Source organism: Heptranchias perlo, chromosome 23, assembly GCF_035084215.1.
Source record: "Heptranchias perlo isolate sHepPer1 chromosome 23, sHepPer1.hap1, whole genome shotgun sequence".
NCBI lineage: Eukaryota > Metazoa > Chordata > Chondrichthyes > Hexanchiformes > Hexanchidae > Heptranchias > Heptranchias perlo.
In genome coordinates this window covers 39,953,206-39,969,900 of record NC_090347.1, presented here as the reverse complement: position 1 = coordinate 39,969,900, position 16,695 = coordinate 39,953,206, and the positions used below count along the sequence as shown (strand labels likewise).

Sequence of the window (16,695 nt, the reverse complement as noted above, 5' to 3'; positions counted from 1 at the left end):
TGATGTTGTGTGAGGCAGCATGGCTCTCATTATAGGCCTGCTGTGCACATGTGCATGGGTTCCTGACCAGTGTTATGAGCCACGTCGTGAGGGGATAGCCCTTGTCGCCCAGAAACCAGCCTTTGACTTGCGGAGGTGGGTGAAAGATAGCTGGCACGTTGGACTGCCGCATGATAAAGGCGTCATGACTACTCCCAGGGTAGCGGGCATCGATCTCCATGATGCGATGTGTGTGGTCGCACACCAGCTGTACGTTGAAGGAGTGGAAGCCCTTTCGGTTCACGAATACGGCCGAGTTGATGTGTGGGGCACGCAGGGCAATATGTGTGCAATCAATGGCACCCTGCACCATGGGGAAGCCAGCAATGCGGGCGAACCCCCGTGCTCGCTCGTTCTGATTGTCTCTGTGGAGAGGGAAGGTGATGAACCTGTTCCTCATGTGGTACAGTGCGTCTGTGACCTCCCTTATGCAGCAGTGCACTGCATACTGCGAGATGTTGCACATGTCGCCAGCAGAGGCCAGAAATGATCCTGAGCCGTAGAAATTCAGTGCCACGGTGACCTTCACAGCCACAAGCCATACTGTCCTCGCCCTGCTCTGAGGCTGCAGTTGTGGCCGCAACAATTGACAGATCTCAGTCACGGCTTCCTTGGTGAACCTCAGGCGTCGGATGCAATCCTCCTCGGTCATGTTGAGGTAAGAGAATTGGTCCCGGAAGGCCCTCATCGGGTAGGGCCTCCTGCACAGTGCCTTGCACCTCTTTGTCCTCCGTCTCCTTGCAGCTTGATCTGCTACGCGTGGCCTCTCTGCATGCTCCCAGTCGTGCTCAATGCCCAGTGGGAGCCCTAGCAGACCACCCATGGTTGGCAGGAATGTTGTTCAACCAGAGTTGTAACTTTCCAACCCGTAAGGCAGTACCTGCCAAACCACACTTAAAAGTAGAGTAGGAACTGTAAGACACGTTTCGATGGTCGGGGATAAGACTGTGCGTTGATTTGAGCGTTAAGGTTGAAAATGGTGTGTATCACTTTCAATCGGCGTTGCACACTGATTGCACGCATTTCCTCCCTACTTTACTTGCTTCCGGCATTCGGTATTTGCACATGCGCTAACTCCTATACCAAGATGGCGTCTGGCGCATGTCGTACAGGAAATGTATGTGTACATCCAAGGTGCCATCTTGGATGTCAGAGAGGCCATGTAGCGCCGAAACAACGGGCGCTACACGGCCCAATTTAGCGCCCTATGATTCTATAATTGTAGGAGGGAAACAGGGCTAGGGCTACAACACCATAGCACTGAATCTCTCATTCACACTCATTCTCCCATTGAATGTAGCTCCCTGCTGGGGACAGGGGGCAGGGCCAGTGAATTTACCCAGCAGAGTTGACCATCGATTACTGAACCAGGGTAGCCGGATGCATGAGATTAGGGGGACTCTACTGCAGGTTGGTGCCTAGTGTAACTGCTCCCAGCCTCTTTGTGCTACCAGCAGTCACTGGGATCAAACCCATGAGAGATCTGTTCTTGTTACAATTGTCTCAGATGTACTAAGGACTGACACAGAAAATAAAAAATGAACTGCAGGGCGGAGGGTTGCATAGAGATGCATCTTTTACCAAGTCCAAATCCAGGTGTAAGATAGGAACAAGACGAGAGGGGGGATAAGGATGGGAGTGGGCGAGACAAGAATGGCATAGAATGTAGAATATGGATGGAGCAGGAAATAGAATAGAGATGGGATAAGGATAGGATAGGGATAGAACTGGAGGTAGACTAGACATGGGACAAGGTGTGGAATAGAGATGGGATAAGGATAGCATTGGAATGGGACTGGAGGTCAAATATGGATGGAGCAGGAGATAGAATGGACATATGACAAGGAGTGGGATTGAACAGGTCAGTCAGTGGGATAGAATGGGTCGGGGTTGATCGAGGTAGGACAAAGGTAGGATAGGAACAGGACTGGTTTGGGATTATAGTTTGAGTTCTGAGTTGTGCTCTGCTGCTGTTGAAAATTAATTGGACGCCTTAATAATCTCAATACTTAACACTTCCAAATTATGGGACACAGAAGAATGGAAAAATGCTAAGGCTTAAAGAAAAACAGATTTTTGTTGTGGTTTACATTAAAAAAAATCGCTGACACCTATTCAAATACTGAACCATCTATTTGAAAACTGGACATGCAGCAAACAAATGTTAAGACAATGTGGTACAATGCTAGTCACAGACAGTGATAAATATTAGCTGTGTAAACGGGCAGTAGAGTGTAGTGTAATAATAGAGATAGACTGTAATAACCATCAGCTGTGTAGACAGATAGGGATAGTATAGGGTAATAATGGAGATAGACATTAATAAATATTGGATGTATAGACATGTAGGGATACTGTAGAGTAATAATAGATATAGACTGTAATAACCATCAGAGAAAGAAGAGAAAGAAAGAACTTGCATTTATATAGCACCTTTCATAACCTCAGGGCATCCCAAAGCGCTTTACAGCCAATTAAGTACTTTTGAAGGGTCGTCACTGTTGTAACGTAGGAAATGCAGCAGCCAATTTGCACACAGCAAGCTCCCACAAACAACAGTGTTATAATGACCAGATAATCTGTTTTAGTAATGTTGGTTGAGGGATAAATATTGACCAGGACACCAGGGAGAACTCCCCTGCTCTTCTTCGAATAGTGCTGTGGGATCTTTTACGCCTGCCTGAGAGTGAATCAGAGGCAAGAGTGCTACCCACGGAGCCACAGCTGACACCGATAATGTGCAGACAGGTAGGGATAGTGTAGAGTAATAATAGAAATGGACAGTAATGAACTCAGTAGCTGATAGTGATGGTATTGGGTAATGATAGAGATAGATATTTATTAACTCAGTAGATGTTAGGTATATTGTAGGGTAATAATGGAGGCAGACAGTAATGAACTCAGTAGCTGATAGTGATAGAGATAGACCATTATTAACTAAGCAGATGAGCAAGAATAGAATAGGGTAATATGGAACTATGTATACTGGCCATCGCTCTGATTTGGTATAGTGCAAAGGGAAGCCAGGAGTTAAAAATCTTTGTTTTGACTGTTGGAAATCTTCGTTTTGACTGTTGGGGGTCACCATTGACCAGAAACTTAACTGGACCAGCCGTATAAATACTGTGGCTACGAGAGCAGGTCAGAGGCTGGGTATTCTGCGGCGAGTGACTCACCTCCTGACTCCCCAAAGCCTTTCCACCATCTACAAGGCACAAGTCAGGAGTGTGATGGAATACTCTCCACTTGCTTGGATGAGTGCAGCTTCAACAACACTCAAGAAGCTCGACACCATCCAAGATAAAGCAGCCCGCTTGATTGGCACCCCATCCACCACCCTAAACATTCACTCCCTTCACCACCGGCGCATAGTAGCTGCAGTGTGTACCATCCACAGGATGCACTGCAGCAGCTCGCCAAGGCTTCTTCGACAGCACCTCCCAAACCCGCGCCCTCTACCACCTGGAAGGACAAGGGCAGCAGGTGCATGGGAACAACACCACCTGCACGTTCCCCTCCAAGACTTCCCATCCCGACTTGGAAATATATCGCCGTTCCTTCATCATCGCTGGGTCAAAATCCTGGTGCTCCCTTCCTAACAGCACTGTGGGAGAACCGTCACCACACGGACTGCAGCGGTTCAAGAAGGCGGCCCACCACCACCTTCTCAAGGGCAATTAGGGATGGGCAATAAATGCTGGCCTTGCCAGCGACGCCCACATCCCATGAACAAATAAAATAAAAACATTCTCGCTCTCCTTTTCCCCATCTTCCTCTCTATCTGTTCTTACTGAGCTGTCGCCAGTAACAGTTAGCTGGTGACATTTGTTGGGGATAAAGTGGGCTCCAAAATCAATCTGCGTTTCACAGGCAAAACAGCCCATGTTTTTTCCAGGAGCTGTAGCAGCCCACTCACAGACTGCTCGTCAATTAAAAGCCCGAGATATGATTGGGTTTTTGAGTGTGTGGTTGGTGGAATAAAAGATGCAAATTCATAAATGTTTGTCATAAAGATTTTATTTTTATTCATTCATGGGATGTGGGCGTCGCTGGCGAGGCCGGCATTTATTGCCCATCCCTAATTGCCCTTGAGAAGGTGGTGGTGGGCCGCCTTCTTGAATCGCTGCAGTCCGTGTGGTGAAGGTTCTCCCACTGTGCTGTTAGGAAGGGAGTTCCAGGATTTTGACCCAGCGACGATGAAGGAACGGCGATATATTTCCAAGTCGGGATGGTGTGTGACTTGGAGGGGATCGTGCAGGTGGTGTTGTTCCCATGTGCCTGCTGCCCTTGTCCTTCTAGGTGGTAGAGGTCGCGGGTTTGGGAGGTGCTGTCGAAGAAGCCTTGGCAAGTTGCTGCAGTGCATCCTGTGGATGGTACACACTGCAGCCACAGTGCGCCGGTGGTGAAGGGAGTGAATGTTTAGGGTGGTGGATGGGGTGCCAATCAAGCGGGCTGCTTTGTCCTGGATGGTGTCGAGCTTTTTAAGTGTTGTTGGAGCTGCACTCATCCAGACAAGTGGAGAGTATTCCTTCACACTCCTGACTTGTGCCTTGTAGATGGTGGAAAGGCTTTGGGGAGTCAGGAGGTGAGTCACTCGCCACAGAATACCCAGCCTCTGATCTGCTCTTGTATTTATATGGCTGGTCCAGTTAAGTTTCTGGTCAATGGTGACCCCAAGGATGTTGATGGTGGGGGATTCGGCGATGGTAATGCCGTTGAATGTCAAGGGGAGGTGGTTAGACTCTCTCTTGTTGGAGATGGTCATTGCCTGGCACTTGTCTGGCGCAAATGTTACTTGCCACTTATCAGCCCAATCCTGGATGTTGTCCAGGTCTTGCTGCATGCGGGCACGGACTACTTCATTATCTGAGGGGTTGCGAATGGAACTGAACACTGTGCAATCATCAGCGAACATCCCCATTTCTGACCTTATGATGGAGGGAAGGTCATTGATGAAGCAGCTGAAGATGGTTGGGTCAAGGACACTGCCCTGAGGAACTCCTGCAGCAATGTCCTCGGGCTGAGAAGATTGGCCTCCAACAACCACTAGCATCTTTGTACGAGGTATGACTCGAGCCACTGGAGAATTTTTCCCCTTATTCCCATTGACTTCAATTTTACTAGGGCTCCTTGGTGCCATACTAGGTAAAATGCTGCCTTGATGTCAAGGGCAGTCACTCCCACCTCACCTCTGGAATTCAGCTCTTTTGTCCATGTTTGGTTCAAGGCTGTAATGAGGTCTGGAGCCGAGTGGTCCTGACAGAACCCAAACCGAGCATCGGTGAGCAGATTATTGGTGAGTAAGTGGCGCTTGATAGCACTGTCGACGACACCTTCCATCACTTTGCAGATGATTGAGAATAGACTGATGGGGCAGTAATTGGCCGGATTGGATTTGTCCTGCTTTTTGTGGACAGGACATACCTGGGCAAATTTTCCACATTGTCAGGTAGATGGAACAGTTTGGCTAGAAGTGCGGCTAGTTCTGGAGCACAACTCTTCAGCACTACAGCCGGGATGTTGTCGGGGCCCATTGCCTTTGTTGTATCCAGTGCACTCAGCTGTTTCTTGATATCACGTGGAGTGAATCGAATTGACTGAAGACTGGCTTCTGTGATGGTGGGGATATCGGGAGGAGGCCGAGATGGATCATCCACTCGGCACTTCTGGCTGAAGATGGCTGCAACGCTTCAACCTTGTCTTTTGCACTCAAGTGCTGGACTCTGCCATCATTGAGGGTTGGGATGTTCACAGAGCCTCCTCCTCCCATTAGTTGTTTAATTGTCCACCACTATTCATGACTGGATGTGGCAGGACTGCAGAGCTTTGATCTGATCCACTTAATTCTGTCTGTAGCATGTTGCTTCTGCTGTTTAGCATGCATGTAGTCCTGTGTTGTAGCTTCACCAGGTTGGCACCTAATTTTTAGATACACCTGGTGCTGCTCCTGGCATGCTCTTCTACACTCCTCATTGAACCAGGGTTGATCCCCTGCCTTGTTGGTAATGGTAGAGTGAGGAATATGCCGGGCATTGAGGCATATTCCTCATGTGTGGAAATGCCAGTGTGTATAATCTATAGAAATGTCTGGAAGTGACTGTGTGTGTCTATAGGAGTGTGTGGAAGTATCTGTGCGTATATCTATAGGAGTGTGTGGAAGTATCTGTGCGTATATCTATAGGTGTGTGTGGAAGTATCTGTGCGTATATCTATAGGTGTGTGTGGAAGTGTCTATGTATATCTATAGGTGTGTGTGGAAGTGTCTATGTATATCTGTAGAAATGTCTGTGTGTGTCTATAGGAGTGTGTGGACATCTATGTGCTCTGGGCCTTGTAAAGATACACTGCCGATATCTAACATCACTGAGTGCAACAGTTACCCAAATACAATAAAACATTCTATGTTGTAACCAAAGCAACATCTCAATGAAGTCCAACAGGTGTATCTTTAAATAGGGCATGTGGAAAAAGGCAGGAAATTGATGTAATATTCAGTGTCAGTAATTGGTTTTAGATTGATGAACTAATTTTCCATGTAAATATTTAGATGTTTTTGGGAGGGGAGCAGGGGTGTATTTTCCTGATAAAATTCCGGCAGTTCTTAGGTTCTGCTCACTTTGCTGAGAGAGCTTGGGACCTCCCAACTGCATCTCACTCCCCTATGGATGGTGTTGCCTCAGAGTTTTTAATAACTTTAGAAGTCACATCAGGGTCAGGAATCGAAAATCAGGATGAATAAATAGTTGGGTAAATTGGCCAGTACATTTCGGTGGGAAGAAAGGGCCTTGTGATTCACTGTAGGAAAGACTCGGATACACTGCGTTATAGTCCATACTTTCAAAGAGAGTCTTGCCAAATTATTTATAGCAAGAGTTGCTGACAAGTTCCACAATCCCAAGTAAGGGCTTCTGCAGGATCTTTCTCAAAATGGCACCAACATGCTGTAAGGTTGAGTGATGGGCTTTGAGCATTTGTCCAAGATTCCTCATGTAGCGAGCTCATGATTTCAACCATGCCATATTATAAAATTCCTGTATGGCCCTTTCAACATGGCTATTTGGAGGCTGGGATGGCCACGTCTACAAACAGCCAATGCCCATGGCTTCTCTCTGTGAAGTGCAAGATAAACAGCACTGAATCCCAGCAGCAGCTCACGGGCAAGCTGGCTGGCTCACAGGCACACAAAGCAACACATTTATTGAGACTCACGGGTGTGCGGAAAGATGGGCAGCAATTGGTGGCCGTCAGATCGCATGGTGTGTTGCCTCCCTAGTGCCAGGGTAAAGGACATCACTGAGAGCGTGCAGAACATTTTGAGGGGGGAAGGGGAACAGCCAGAAGTCATGGTCCATGTGGGAACCAACGAACCAAAGGGGTCGAGGTCCTGCAGTCAGAGTTTCAGGATTTAGAGAGGAAGTTAAAAAGCAGGATCTCAAAGCTAATAATCTTTGATTACTCCCAGTGTCAAGCACTAGAGTGTAGGAATAATAGGATAAGACAGTTTAATATGTGGCTGGAACAATAGTGCAGGAGGGAGGGCTTCAGATTCCTGGAGCACTGGGACCAGTCCTGGGGCAGGAGGGATCTGTTCAAGATGGACGGGTTGCACCTCAACAGAGCTGGGACCAATATCCTGACGGGGTGGTTAACTAGTGCTGTGGGGGGAGGGTTTAAACTAATTTGGCAGGAAGATGGGCACCGGGAGGAAACATCAGAGATGAGAAACAAGGTGTACAGAGGACTGGAAGGGACAAATAGCACTAGAGTAAAGAATAGTTCAGAAATAGGAGGGATCAGACAGGGGACAAATGTGAGGCAGTGTAAGATTAGATTGGAGTGCATCTGCATAAATGCACGTAGCGTGGTAAATGAGGTTAGTAAGCTGCAGGCATAAGTCACCACATAGGACTATGATATAATGGCAATGACTCAAAGAAGGGGAGGATTGGGGACTTATTATTCCTGGTTACCAGGTATTCAGGAAATATAGGGAAGGAAAGAAAGGGGAGAGGGGTGGCAGTATTGATCAAAGAAACGATTACAGCACTGGAAAGGGATGATAAAGTTGAGGGGTTAAAGACAGAATCTATTTGTTTAGAAGTAAGGAACAATAGAGGAGCCATCACGCTACTGGGTGTAAACTGTAGGCCACCAAATAATGAGAAGGAGATAGAGGAGCAAATTTGCAGGCAAATTACAGAAAGTAGCAAGAACTATAGAGTAGTGATAATGTGGGACTTCAATTATCCCAATGTAGACTGGGACAGTAACAGTCTAAAGGACAAAGAGAGAGAGGAATTCCTTAAATGTGTTCAAGAGAACTTTCTGGAACAGTGGACGCTAAATTGGGCCATGTAGTGCCCGTTGTTTCGGCGCTACAAGGCCTCTTCGACATCCAAGATGGCGTCTTGGATGCGCACGTATGTTTCCACCGTGACATGCGCTAGACGCCATCTTGGTATAGGAGTTAGCACAGGCGCAGACAACGAACGCTGGAATCATGTAAAATAGGGAGAAAATGGCTTCAATCCGTGTGCAACGCTGATTTAAAGTGATAGACACCATTTTGAGACTTAACGCTCAACTCAACGCACAGTCTTAATCCCGACCATCTGAAAGTGTCCTGGAGTGCCTGGAGGAACTCCACTGGTGCTATTTAAAGGGACCATTGCAGGATTTACAGGTTAGTGGCTGGATTATTGCTTCTGGCTGCAGAGACATTTGTAACTGTTTTTGGAGGTCTCCTACACTTGAATACTAGGGCGCGGGGACATAGCCTATCATTTAGAGCCAGGACATGCAGGAGTGGATGTTAGGAAATGCTTCCACACGCAAAGGGAACGCTCTTCTGCAAACAGCAGTTGATGCTAGCTCAATTGAGAATTCTAAATCTGAGATTGATAGATTTCTGTGAACCAAGGGTATTAAGGGATATGGGGCTAAGGCGGGTATATGGAGTTAGGTCACAGGTCCACCCTGATCTGATCGAATGGTGGAACAGGCTCGAGGGGCAAAATGCCACCACCACTTGCTGCCTCCTGATAGGTGCCAGCTTCTCCTGCAAGAAAGCGGGACGTGTGTCTGGTTGATGTGCCGATCATGGTTGAATAGCTGCCAGTGTGTGTGGCCTGTGAGTTGTGGGTGGACAGCTTACAACGGTGGTAATGTGTAAACGTGAGAGGGTTGAGAACTGATGGAAAGAGTTTGTTGGTAGGTGGGTGATGGGGGTTTAGTGTGTGGAGGAGTGGATGCGGCTAGTGGTGTAGATGGTAGGAAAAGCCATTTGACAGTTGACCTCACTCACCTTGACCACTTATGTCAAAGCATTGAACTTCTTCCTGTACTGCATCTATGTTCATGATGCTGTGTGCCTGGCATTGACTTCATCCCCTACTGCCTCCAACTACCTTTTGGGTGTATGTCTGGAGGGCCTCTTGCTGCCCCCCCTCCCGCGGATATAGGATGTCCCTCCTTCTGTCCATCTCTTGCACCAAGGCCCCTGATGCATCAGCAGAGAACCTTGGTGCACGGAGTCTCAGATTGGCAGATTGGTGAGATCTGGCATGCAGATTGGAGGATGTGGGATTTAGTGGTGAGCAACCTTTATTCAATGTTTTAAATTAACTCATCAGTATATAAAAATAGAGATGGGACCTACATCTATGCTTTACGTATGCGATGTCTGATCTCCGTTCAGACTCCGTGCAGACAGCAGGCTGTTATATTCAGCAAATAACATGGACCAGCTACCTTTAAGAGATTTCTAACAGACAACCTGCCTTTAAGAGATTGGAGCTTCCCCCTGCTGGTAGAAAGTGCAAATTGCGTGGAATCCTCGTTCAACGTGATTTCCAACACAGATTGCAAGTTTATTTTTTATTCGTTCACGGGATGTGGGCGTCGCTGGCGAGGCCAGCATTTATTGCCCATCCCTAATTGCCCTCGAGAAGGTGGTGGTGAGCCGCCTTCTTGAACCGCTGCAGTCCGTGTGGTGACGGTTCTCCCACAGTGCTGTTAGGAAGGGAGTTCCAGGATTTTGACCCAGCGACAATGAAGGAACGGCGATATATTTCCAAGTCGGGATGGTGTGCGACTTGGAGGGGAACGTGCAGGTGGTGTTGTTCCCATGCGCCTGCTGCTCTTGTCCTTCGAGGTGGTAGAGGTCGCAGGTTTGGGAAGTGCTGTCGAAGAAGCCTTGGCGAGTTGCTGCAGTGCATCCTGTGGATGGTACACACTGCAGCCACAGTGCGCCGGTGGTGAAGGGAGTGAATGTTTAGGGTGGTGGATGGAGTGCCAATCAAGCGGGCTGCTTTATCTTGGATGGTGTCGAGCTTCTTGAGTATTGTTGGAGCTGCACTCATCCAGGCAAGTGGAGAGTATTCCATCACACTCCTGACTTGTGCCTTGTAGATGGTGGAAAGGCTTTGGGGAGTCAGGAGGTGAGTCACTCGCCGCAGAATACCCAGCCTCTGACCTGCTCTTGTAGCCACAGTATTTATATGGCTGGTCCAGTTAAGTTTCTGGTCAATGGTGACCCCCAGGATGTTGATGGTGGGGGATTCGGCGATGGTAATGCCGTTGAATGTCAAGGGGAGGTGGTTAGACTCTCTCTTGTTGGAGATGGTCATTGCCTGGCACTTATCTGGCGCGAATGTTACTTGCCACTTATGAGCCCAAGCCTGGATGTTGTCCAGGTCTTGCTGCATGCGAGCTCGGACTGCTTCATTATCTGAGGGGTTGCGAATGGAACTGAACACTGTGTAGTCATCAGCGAACATCCCCATTTCTGATCTTATGATGGAGGGAAGGTCATTGATGAAGCAGCTGAAGATGGTTGGACCTACGACACTGCCCTGAGGAACTCCTGCAGCAATGCCCTGGGGCTGAGATGATTGGCCTCCAACAACCACTACCATCTTCCTTTGTGCTAGGTATGACTCCAGCCACTGGAGAGTTTTCCCCTGATTCCCATTGACTTCAATTTTACGAGGGCTCCTTGGTGCCACACTCGGTCAAATGCTGCCTTGATGTCAAGGGCAGTCACTCTCACCTCACCTCTGGAATTCAGCTCTTTTGTCCATGTTTGGACCAAGGCTGTAATGAGGTCTGGAGCCGAGTGGTCCTGGCGGAACCCAAACTGAGCATCGGTGAGTAGGTTATTGGTGAGTAAGTGCCGCTTGATAGCACTGTCAACGGCACCTTCCATCACTTTGCTGATGATTGAGAGTAGACTGATGGGGCGGTAATTGGCCGGGTTGGATTTGTCCTGCTTTTTGTGGACAGGACATACCTGGGCAATTTTCCACATTGTCGGGTAGATGCCAGTGTTGTAGCTGTACTGGAACAGCTTGGCTAGAGGCGCAGCTAGTTCTGGAGCACAAGTCTTCAGCACTACAGCTGGGATGTTGTCGGGGCCCATAGCCTTTGCTGTATCCAGTGCACTCAGCCGTTTCTTGATATCACGTGGAGTGAATCGAATTGGCCGAAGAGTCCTCAGGCCTGATGAAAATCTCGTCCTGCCTGCGCAGGGACCATTGAACTTGGGGTAATAACGGATCATGCTACTCCCACCCAAAAACAGGCCCTATCCAATTTTTCCCCCAGTGTTTCCAGCCCAACCAGGAAGGAAACAGTGCTGGATCTAGTTCTAGGGAATGAAGTGGGGCAGATGGAGCATGTTTCAGTGGGGGACCATTTGATGAACAGTGATCATAATATCATTAGGTTTAGAAAAGTTATGGAAAAGGACAAGGAACAATCAAATGAAAAAATGCTTAATTGGAGGAGGGCAAATTTCAGTGAGTTAAAAAGGGATCTTTCCCAGGTGGATTGGAATCAAAAATTGGTAGGCAAAACAATAATTGGACATTGGGAGGCCTTCAAGAAGGAGTTGGTTCTGGTACAGAGTAGAGACACATCCCTACAAGGGGGAAAGGAAGGGCATCCAAAGCTGGAGCTCCCTGGATGACTAAAGATATAGAGATTAAAATTAAACTGAAAAAGGAAGCTTATGATGAATGTAAGGTTCATAATAGAATAGAGAACCAGGCTGAATACAGAAAGTACAGAGGAGATCTAAAAAAGGGAATAAGAGGGGCAAAGAGAGAGTACGAAAATAGATTAGCGGCTAACATAAAAGAAAACCCAAAAGTCTTTTCTAAACACATAAATAGTAGAAGGGTAGTCAAAGGAAGAGTAGGACAGATTAGGGACAAAAAAGATGATCTTGTGGAGGCAGAGGGCATGGCTGAGGTACTAAATGAATACTTCACATCCGTCTTCACTAGAGAAGAGGATTCTGCCATTGTAGCAGTAAAGGAGGAGCTGGTGGCAATATTGGATAGGATAAAAATAGATAAAGAGGAGATACTTAAAAGATTGGCAGTACTCAAAGTAGAAAAGTCACCCGGTCCAGATGGGATGCATCCTAGGTTACTGACGGAAGTAAGGGTGGAAATTGCAGAGGCTCTGTCCACAATCTTCCAATCCTCCTTACATATGGGTGTGGTACTGGAAGACTGGAGGATTGCAAATGTTACACCTCTGTTCAAAAAAGGGGAGAGGGATAAACCGGGCAATTACAGGCCAGTCAGCCTAACGTCAGTGGTGGGGAAACTTTTAGAGACAATAATCTGGGACAAAATTAATTGGTCGTTGGTAAAGTATGGACTAACCATTGAAAGTCAGCATGGATTTGCTAAAGGAAAATCATGTTTGACTAACTTGATTGAGTTCTTTGATGAAGTAATGGAGAGGGTTGATGAGGGTAGTGCGGTTGATGTTGTGTATCTGGACTTTCAAAAGGCATTTGATAAAGTACCATATAATAGAATTGTTAGAAAAATGAAAGCCTATGGGATTAAGGGACAGTGGCAGCATGGATACAAAATTGGCTAGGGGACAGAAAGCAGAGAGGAGCAGTGAATGGTTGTTTTTCAGAGTGGAGGGAAGTATACAGTGGTGTCCTGCAGGGGTCAGTATTGGGCCTGTAACTCTTTTTGATATATATTAATGACCTGGACTTGGGTATAGAGGGTATAATTTCAAAGTTTGCAGATGACACAGAACTCGGAAATGTAGTAAACAATGTGAAGGATAGTAACAGACTTCAGGAGGACGTAAACAGACTGGTGAAATGGGCAGACACATGGTAGATGAAATTTAATGCAGAGAAGTGTGCAGTGATGCATTTTAATAGGAAGAATGAGGAGAGGCAATATGAACTAAATGCTACAATTTTAAAGGGGGTGCAGGAACAGGGAGACCTGGGGTTCACATACACAAATCTTTGAAGGTGGCAGGACAAGTTGAGAAGGCTGTTAAAAAAGCATATGGGATCCTGGCTTTTATTAATAGAGGCATAGAGTACAAAAGCAAATAAGTTATGCTAAACCTTAATAAAACACTGGTTAGGCCTCAGCTGGAGTTCAATTCTGGGCACCACACTTTAGGAAGGATATCAAGGCCTTAGCAAGGGTGCAGAAGAGATTTACTAGAATGGTACCAGGGATGTGGGACTTCAGTTATGTGGAGAGACTGGAGAAGCTGGGGTTGTTCTCCTTAGAACAGTGAAGGTTAAGGGGTGATTTGATAGAGGTGTTCAAGATCATGAATGAGTAAATAAGGAGAAACTGTTTCCAGCAGCAGAAGGGTCGGTAACCAGAGGACACAGATTTAAGGTGTTCAGCAAAAGAGCGAGAGGCGACACGAGGAAACCTTTTTTTACACAGCGAGTTGTAATGATCTGGAATGCGCTGGCCGAAAGGGTGGTGGGAGCAGATTTAATAGTAACTTTCAAAAGGGAATTAGATAAATACTTGAAGGGAAAAAATTTGCAGGGCTATGGGGAAAGAGCTGGGGAATTGGGATTAATTGGACAACGCCTTCAAAGAGCTGGCTCAGGCACGATGGGCCAAATGGTCTCCTCCTGTGCTGTACCTACTATGAAACTATGAAACTATGAATGAGTATGACTGGCATGCTAATTACAGAAAATGTTCTTTCTGTACCGCACAACATGATCAGTTCTACACCAACAATGCCGCAATTGTCTGGGGCTATTGCCAAACCTGTAATTGATTCCATGTGGTTTTCTGGGGAAATGTACCATATACATAAATGTTGCTTCAGAACAATAAGCATGCTGTGACTAAGAATGTGCATCTAAAAGCTACCTTAAAGGGAAATGCTTAATCTGTCTCTCTTTCAGGCTCGGACCAGTTTGCACCATACACCAACGTCATCATGCCAAGTGTGTTTGGGGTCATTAGCTTTTTGGGTATCATAGGTAACTGCATCGTAATCTACACCATAGTTAGGAAGACCAAGTTCAGATGCAAGCACACGGTACCTGACATCTTCATCTTCAACCTGTCGTTAGTGGATCTGTTGTTTCTTCTAGGGATGCCCTTCCTTATTCATCAACTTGTTGGTAATGGAACCTGGCATTTTGGAGCTGTCATGTGCACCATCATAACGACCCTGGATAGCAACAGCCAGATCACCAGCACGTACATATTGACTGTAATGACCTTCGATCGTTACCTGGCCACAGTTCACCCTCTGAAATCTACTTACATGCGCACGCCTTCTGTTGCTACCTTGGTAATCTGCTTGGTTTGGCTAATGTCCTTCTTGACCATTATCCCAGTGTGGCTGTACACTGGATTAATGTCACTGCCAGATGGCACGGTTGGTTGTGCCTTACTTCTGCCCAATCCAACCACCGATATCTATTGGTTTACACTTTACCAATTCATGGTGGCCTTTGCCATCCCTCTGGTCATTATCTGCGTTATTTACTTCAAGATTCTCCAGCATATGTCCACAACCGTGGCCCCCTTACCACAAAGAAGCCTAAGAATGCGAACCAGGAAAGTAACCCGCATGGCCGTGGCCATCTGCTCAACCTTCTTTGTATGTTGGGGACCTTTCTATATCCTTCAACTGGTTCATCTGAGCATTGAAAAGCCAAGCATCGCTTTCTTCTATGCGTACAACTTTGCCATCAGCCTGGGCTACGCCAACAGCTGCATCAACCCTTTTTTATACATTGCCTTGAGTGAGACCTTCAAGCACCAGTTTATGATGGCTATTCGCCCTGCCCATCAGCGGTTCCAGGCAAATAACAATGTTGCGGAAGGGAGCACGTCCGTCAAACTGTCCAGTGAACCGACTCAACAGATGCGTTTTATAGGAGAATTTTCACAAAATTCTTTGCCTGTAACAGTAGCAGTTCACTGAAGGTCTACACATGCTCAATGTCCAATTTTAGATGTGAAGAGAACATTACTGGAGAAGATTTCCTCTGTTCATCACTTGCAGCAAAGTCACAATTTTAATTTTCAGGTGTACAGTCTTGTTATGAATAGCAAACAGAGGAAATCTTCGCTCGTGAGCACAAGACATAACGGGAACTTTCTCAGAGCTGTTCCTGCTCCGTATGTGTTACTTCGCCGTAAATATGGTGGAATCATACTTGTGCGTGTAAACAGGGTTACCACTGCACTACCGGTCAAGTAATGTTAGCGGAGCAGGAGCAGCTCTGAGGAATTTCCTTACCTTGGTCTCTTCCCTCTCCACCCGCCCAAAACCGAACTCTGGTAAAGGCTGTGACTGGATTGACCAGATGGAAAAGGCTAAACAATTCAATCTGTGGTGTTTTTAATTATACAATTTGAGGATGTTTAGTAATCTCCTGACAGTAAGGTGGGACATTTCAAATGGCTGATGATGGTATAGATCGTGAACTTTAATGAAAGAGATGCCCAATCAGTTATAACGAAGGGAAGAAAAATCAAAAAATTTGTCGGTAACAGAATGATGGTTCAGTCCGAGTGCAAGATTACTTTCAGTGGTGAGTGCAAAGCCCAGGATGGAACTGCAACCAACCAAACACTGAAAGGAAAGATTTATTGTAAACACATATGTTGGCTGGAAAGTGGTTCATGTGCTTTTGCTGTAGGATCTACCCAGTGTTAGTTATTGTAGTATTGTGGCTGTAATGAAATAGTACACAAGCTCCGGTTTGATTGGTGTTTTCAGGTCCATGGTGTTTAATGAAATATGGGACCATCTGTGACAGGCAGGTCCCATGAATGCCCAGTAATCAGTTATTTACATCAGTCAGCCTTGTGGTTGGAGATAGTCCCAATCACATTGGGGAGCGGCTGTTTATACCTGACCCAGAACAGGTTTAAAGCTTCACTCTGTCCGTGACAGGCACCTTCTCTAAGAACGTTGCAAGGCTTTTGAGAGTCATGGCCAATTAAATGACTATTTATAGGACGACTGGCTTTACTCTTCCATGGACTCTGACTGTTGATGGGTCACATCCTGTCACTAGTTATGAGCAAGTCACACCAGGCTTAGTTCTTAAATTAATTTAACTTTGTACCAACCTTTTGTTTTTGTATTTTCTCCAACTATTGGTCCTGGTGGGATCTCAGCCACCAAAGGGGCAGGCAGATGGCCTGCTCCAAGAATACCATCACGGTCAGTCTTTATTCAGGGGAGGTGGCAGCAGCCTACTGATTACCTCCATGTCAGGCATCCCTGTCGTGGGAGATGCAACTCTTCTTGTTCAGTGACATCCTGTATATACAAGATCAGAGCAGCAACTGAACGGAGTGGAGGTCAAATCTGCATCCTCCCATA

General features: G+C 46.6%; 1 protein-coding gene across 1 annotated transcript in view; it reads left to right on the top strand.

Moving 5' to 3' along the window:
* Nucleotides 1–15,282, top strand: part of LOC137341324 (melanin-concentrating hormone receptor 1-like) — a 44,012-nt gene extending 28,730 nt beyond the window's left edge. The window contains exon 3 of the mRNA XM_068004450.1: nt 14,249–15,282. Coding sequence (XP_067860551.1) covers nt 14,249–15,282 — 1,034 coding nt within the window. The remainder of the gene's footprint in view (nt 1–14,248) is intronic.
* The last annotated feature ends 1,413 nt before the right edge of the window (nt 15,283–16,695 follow it).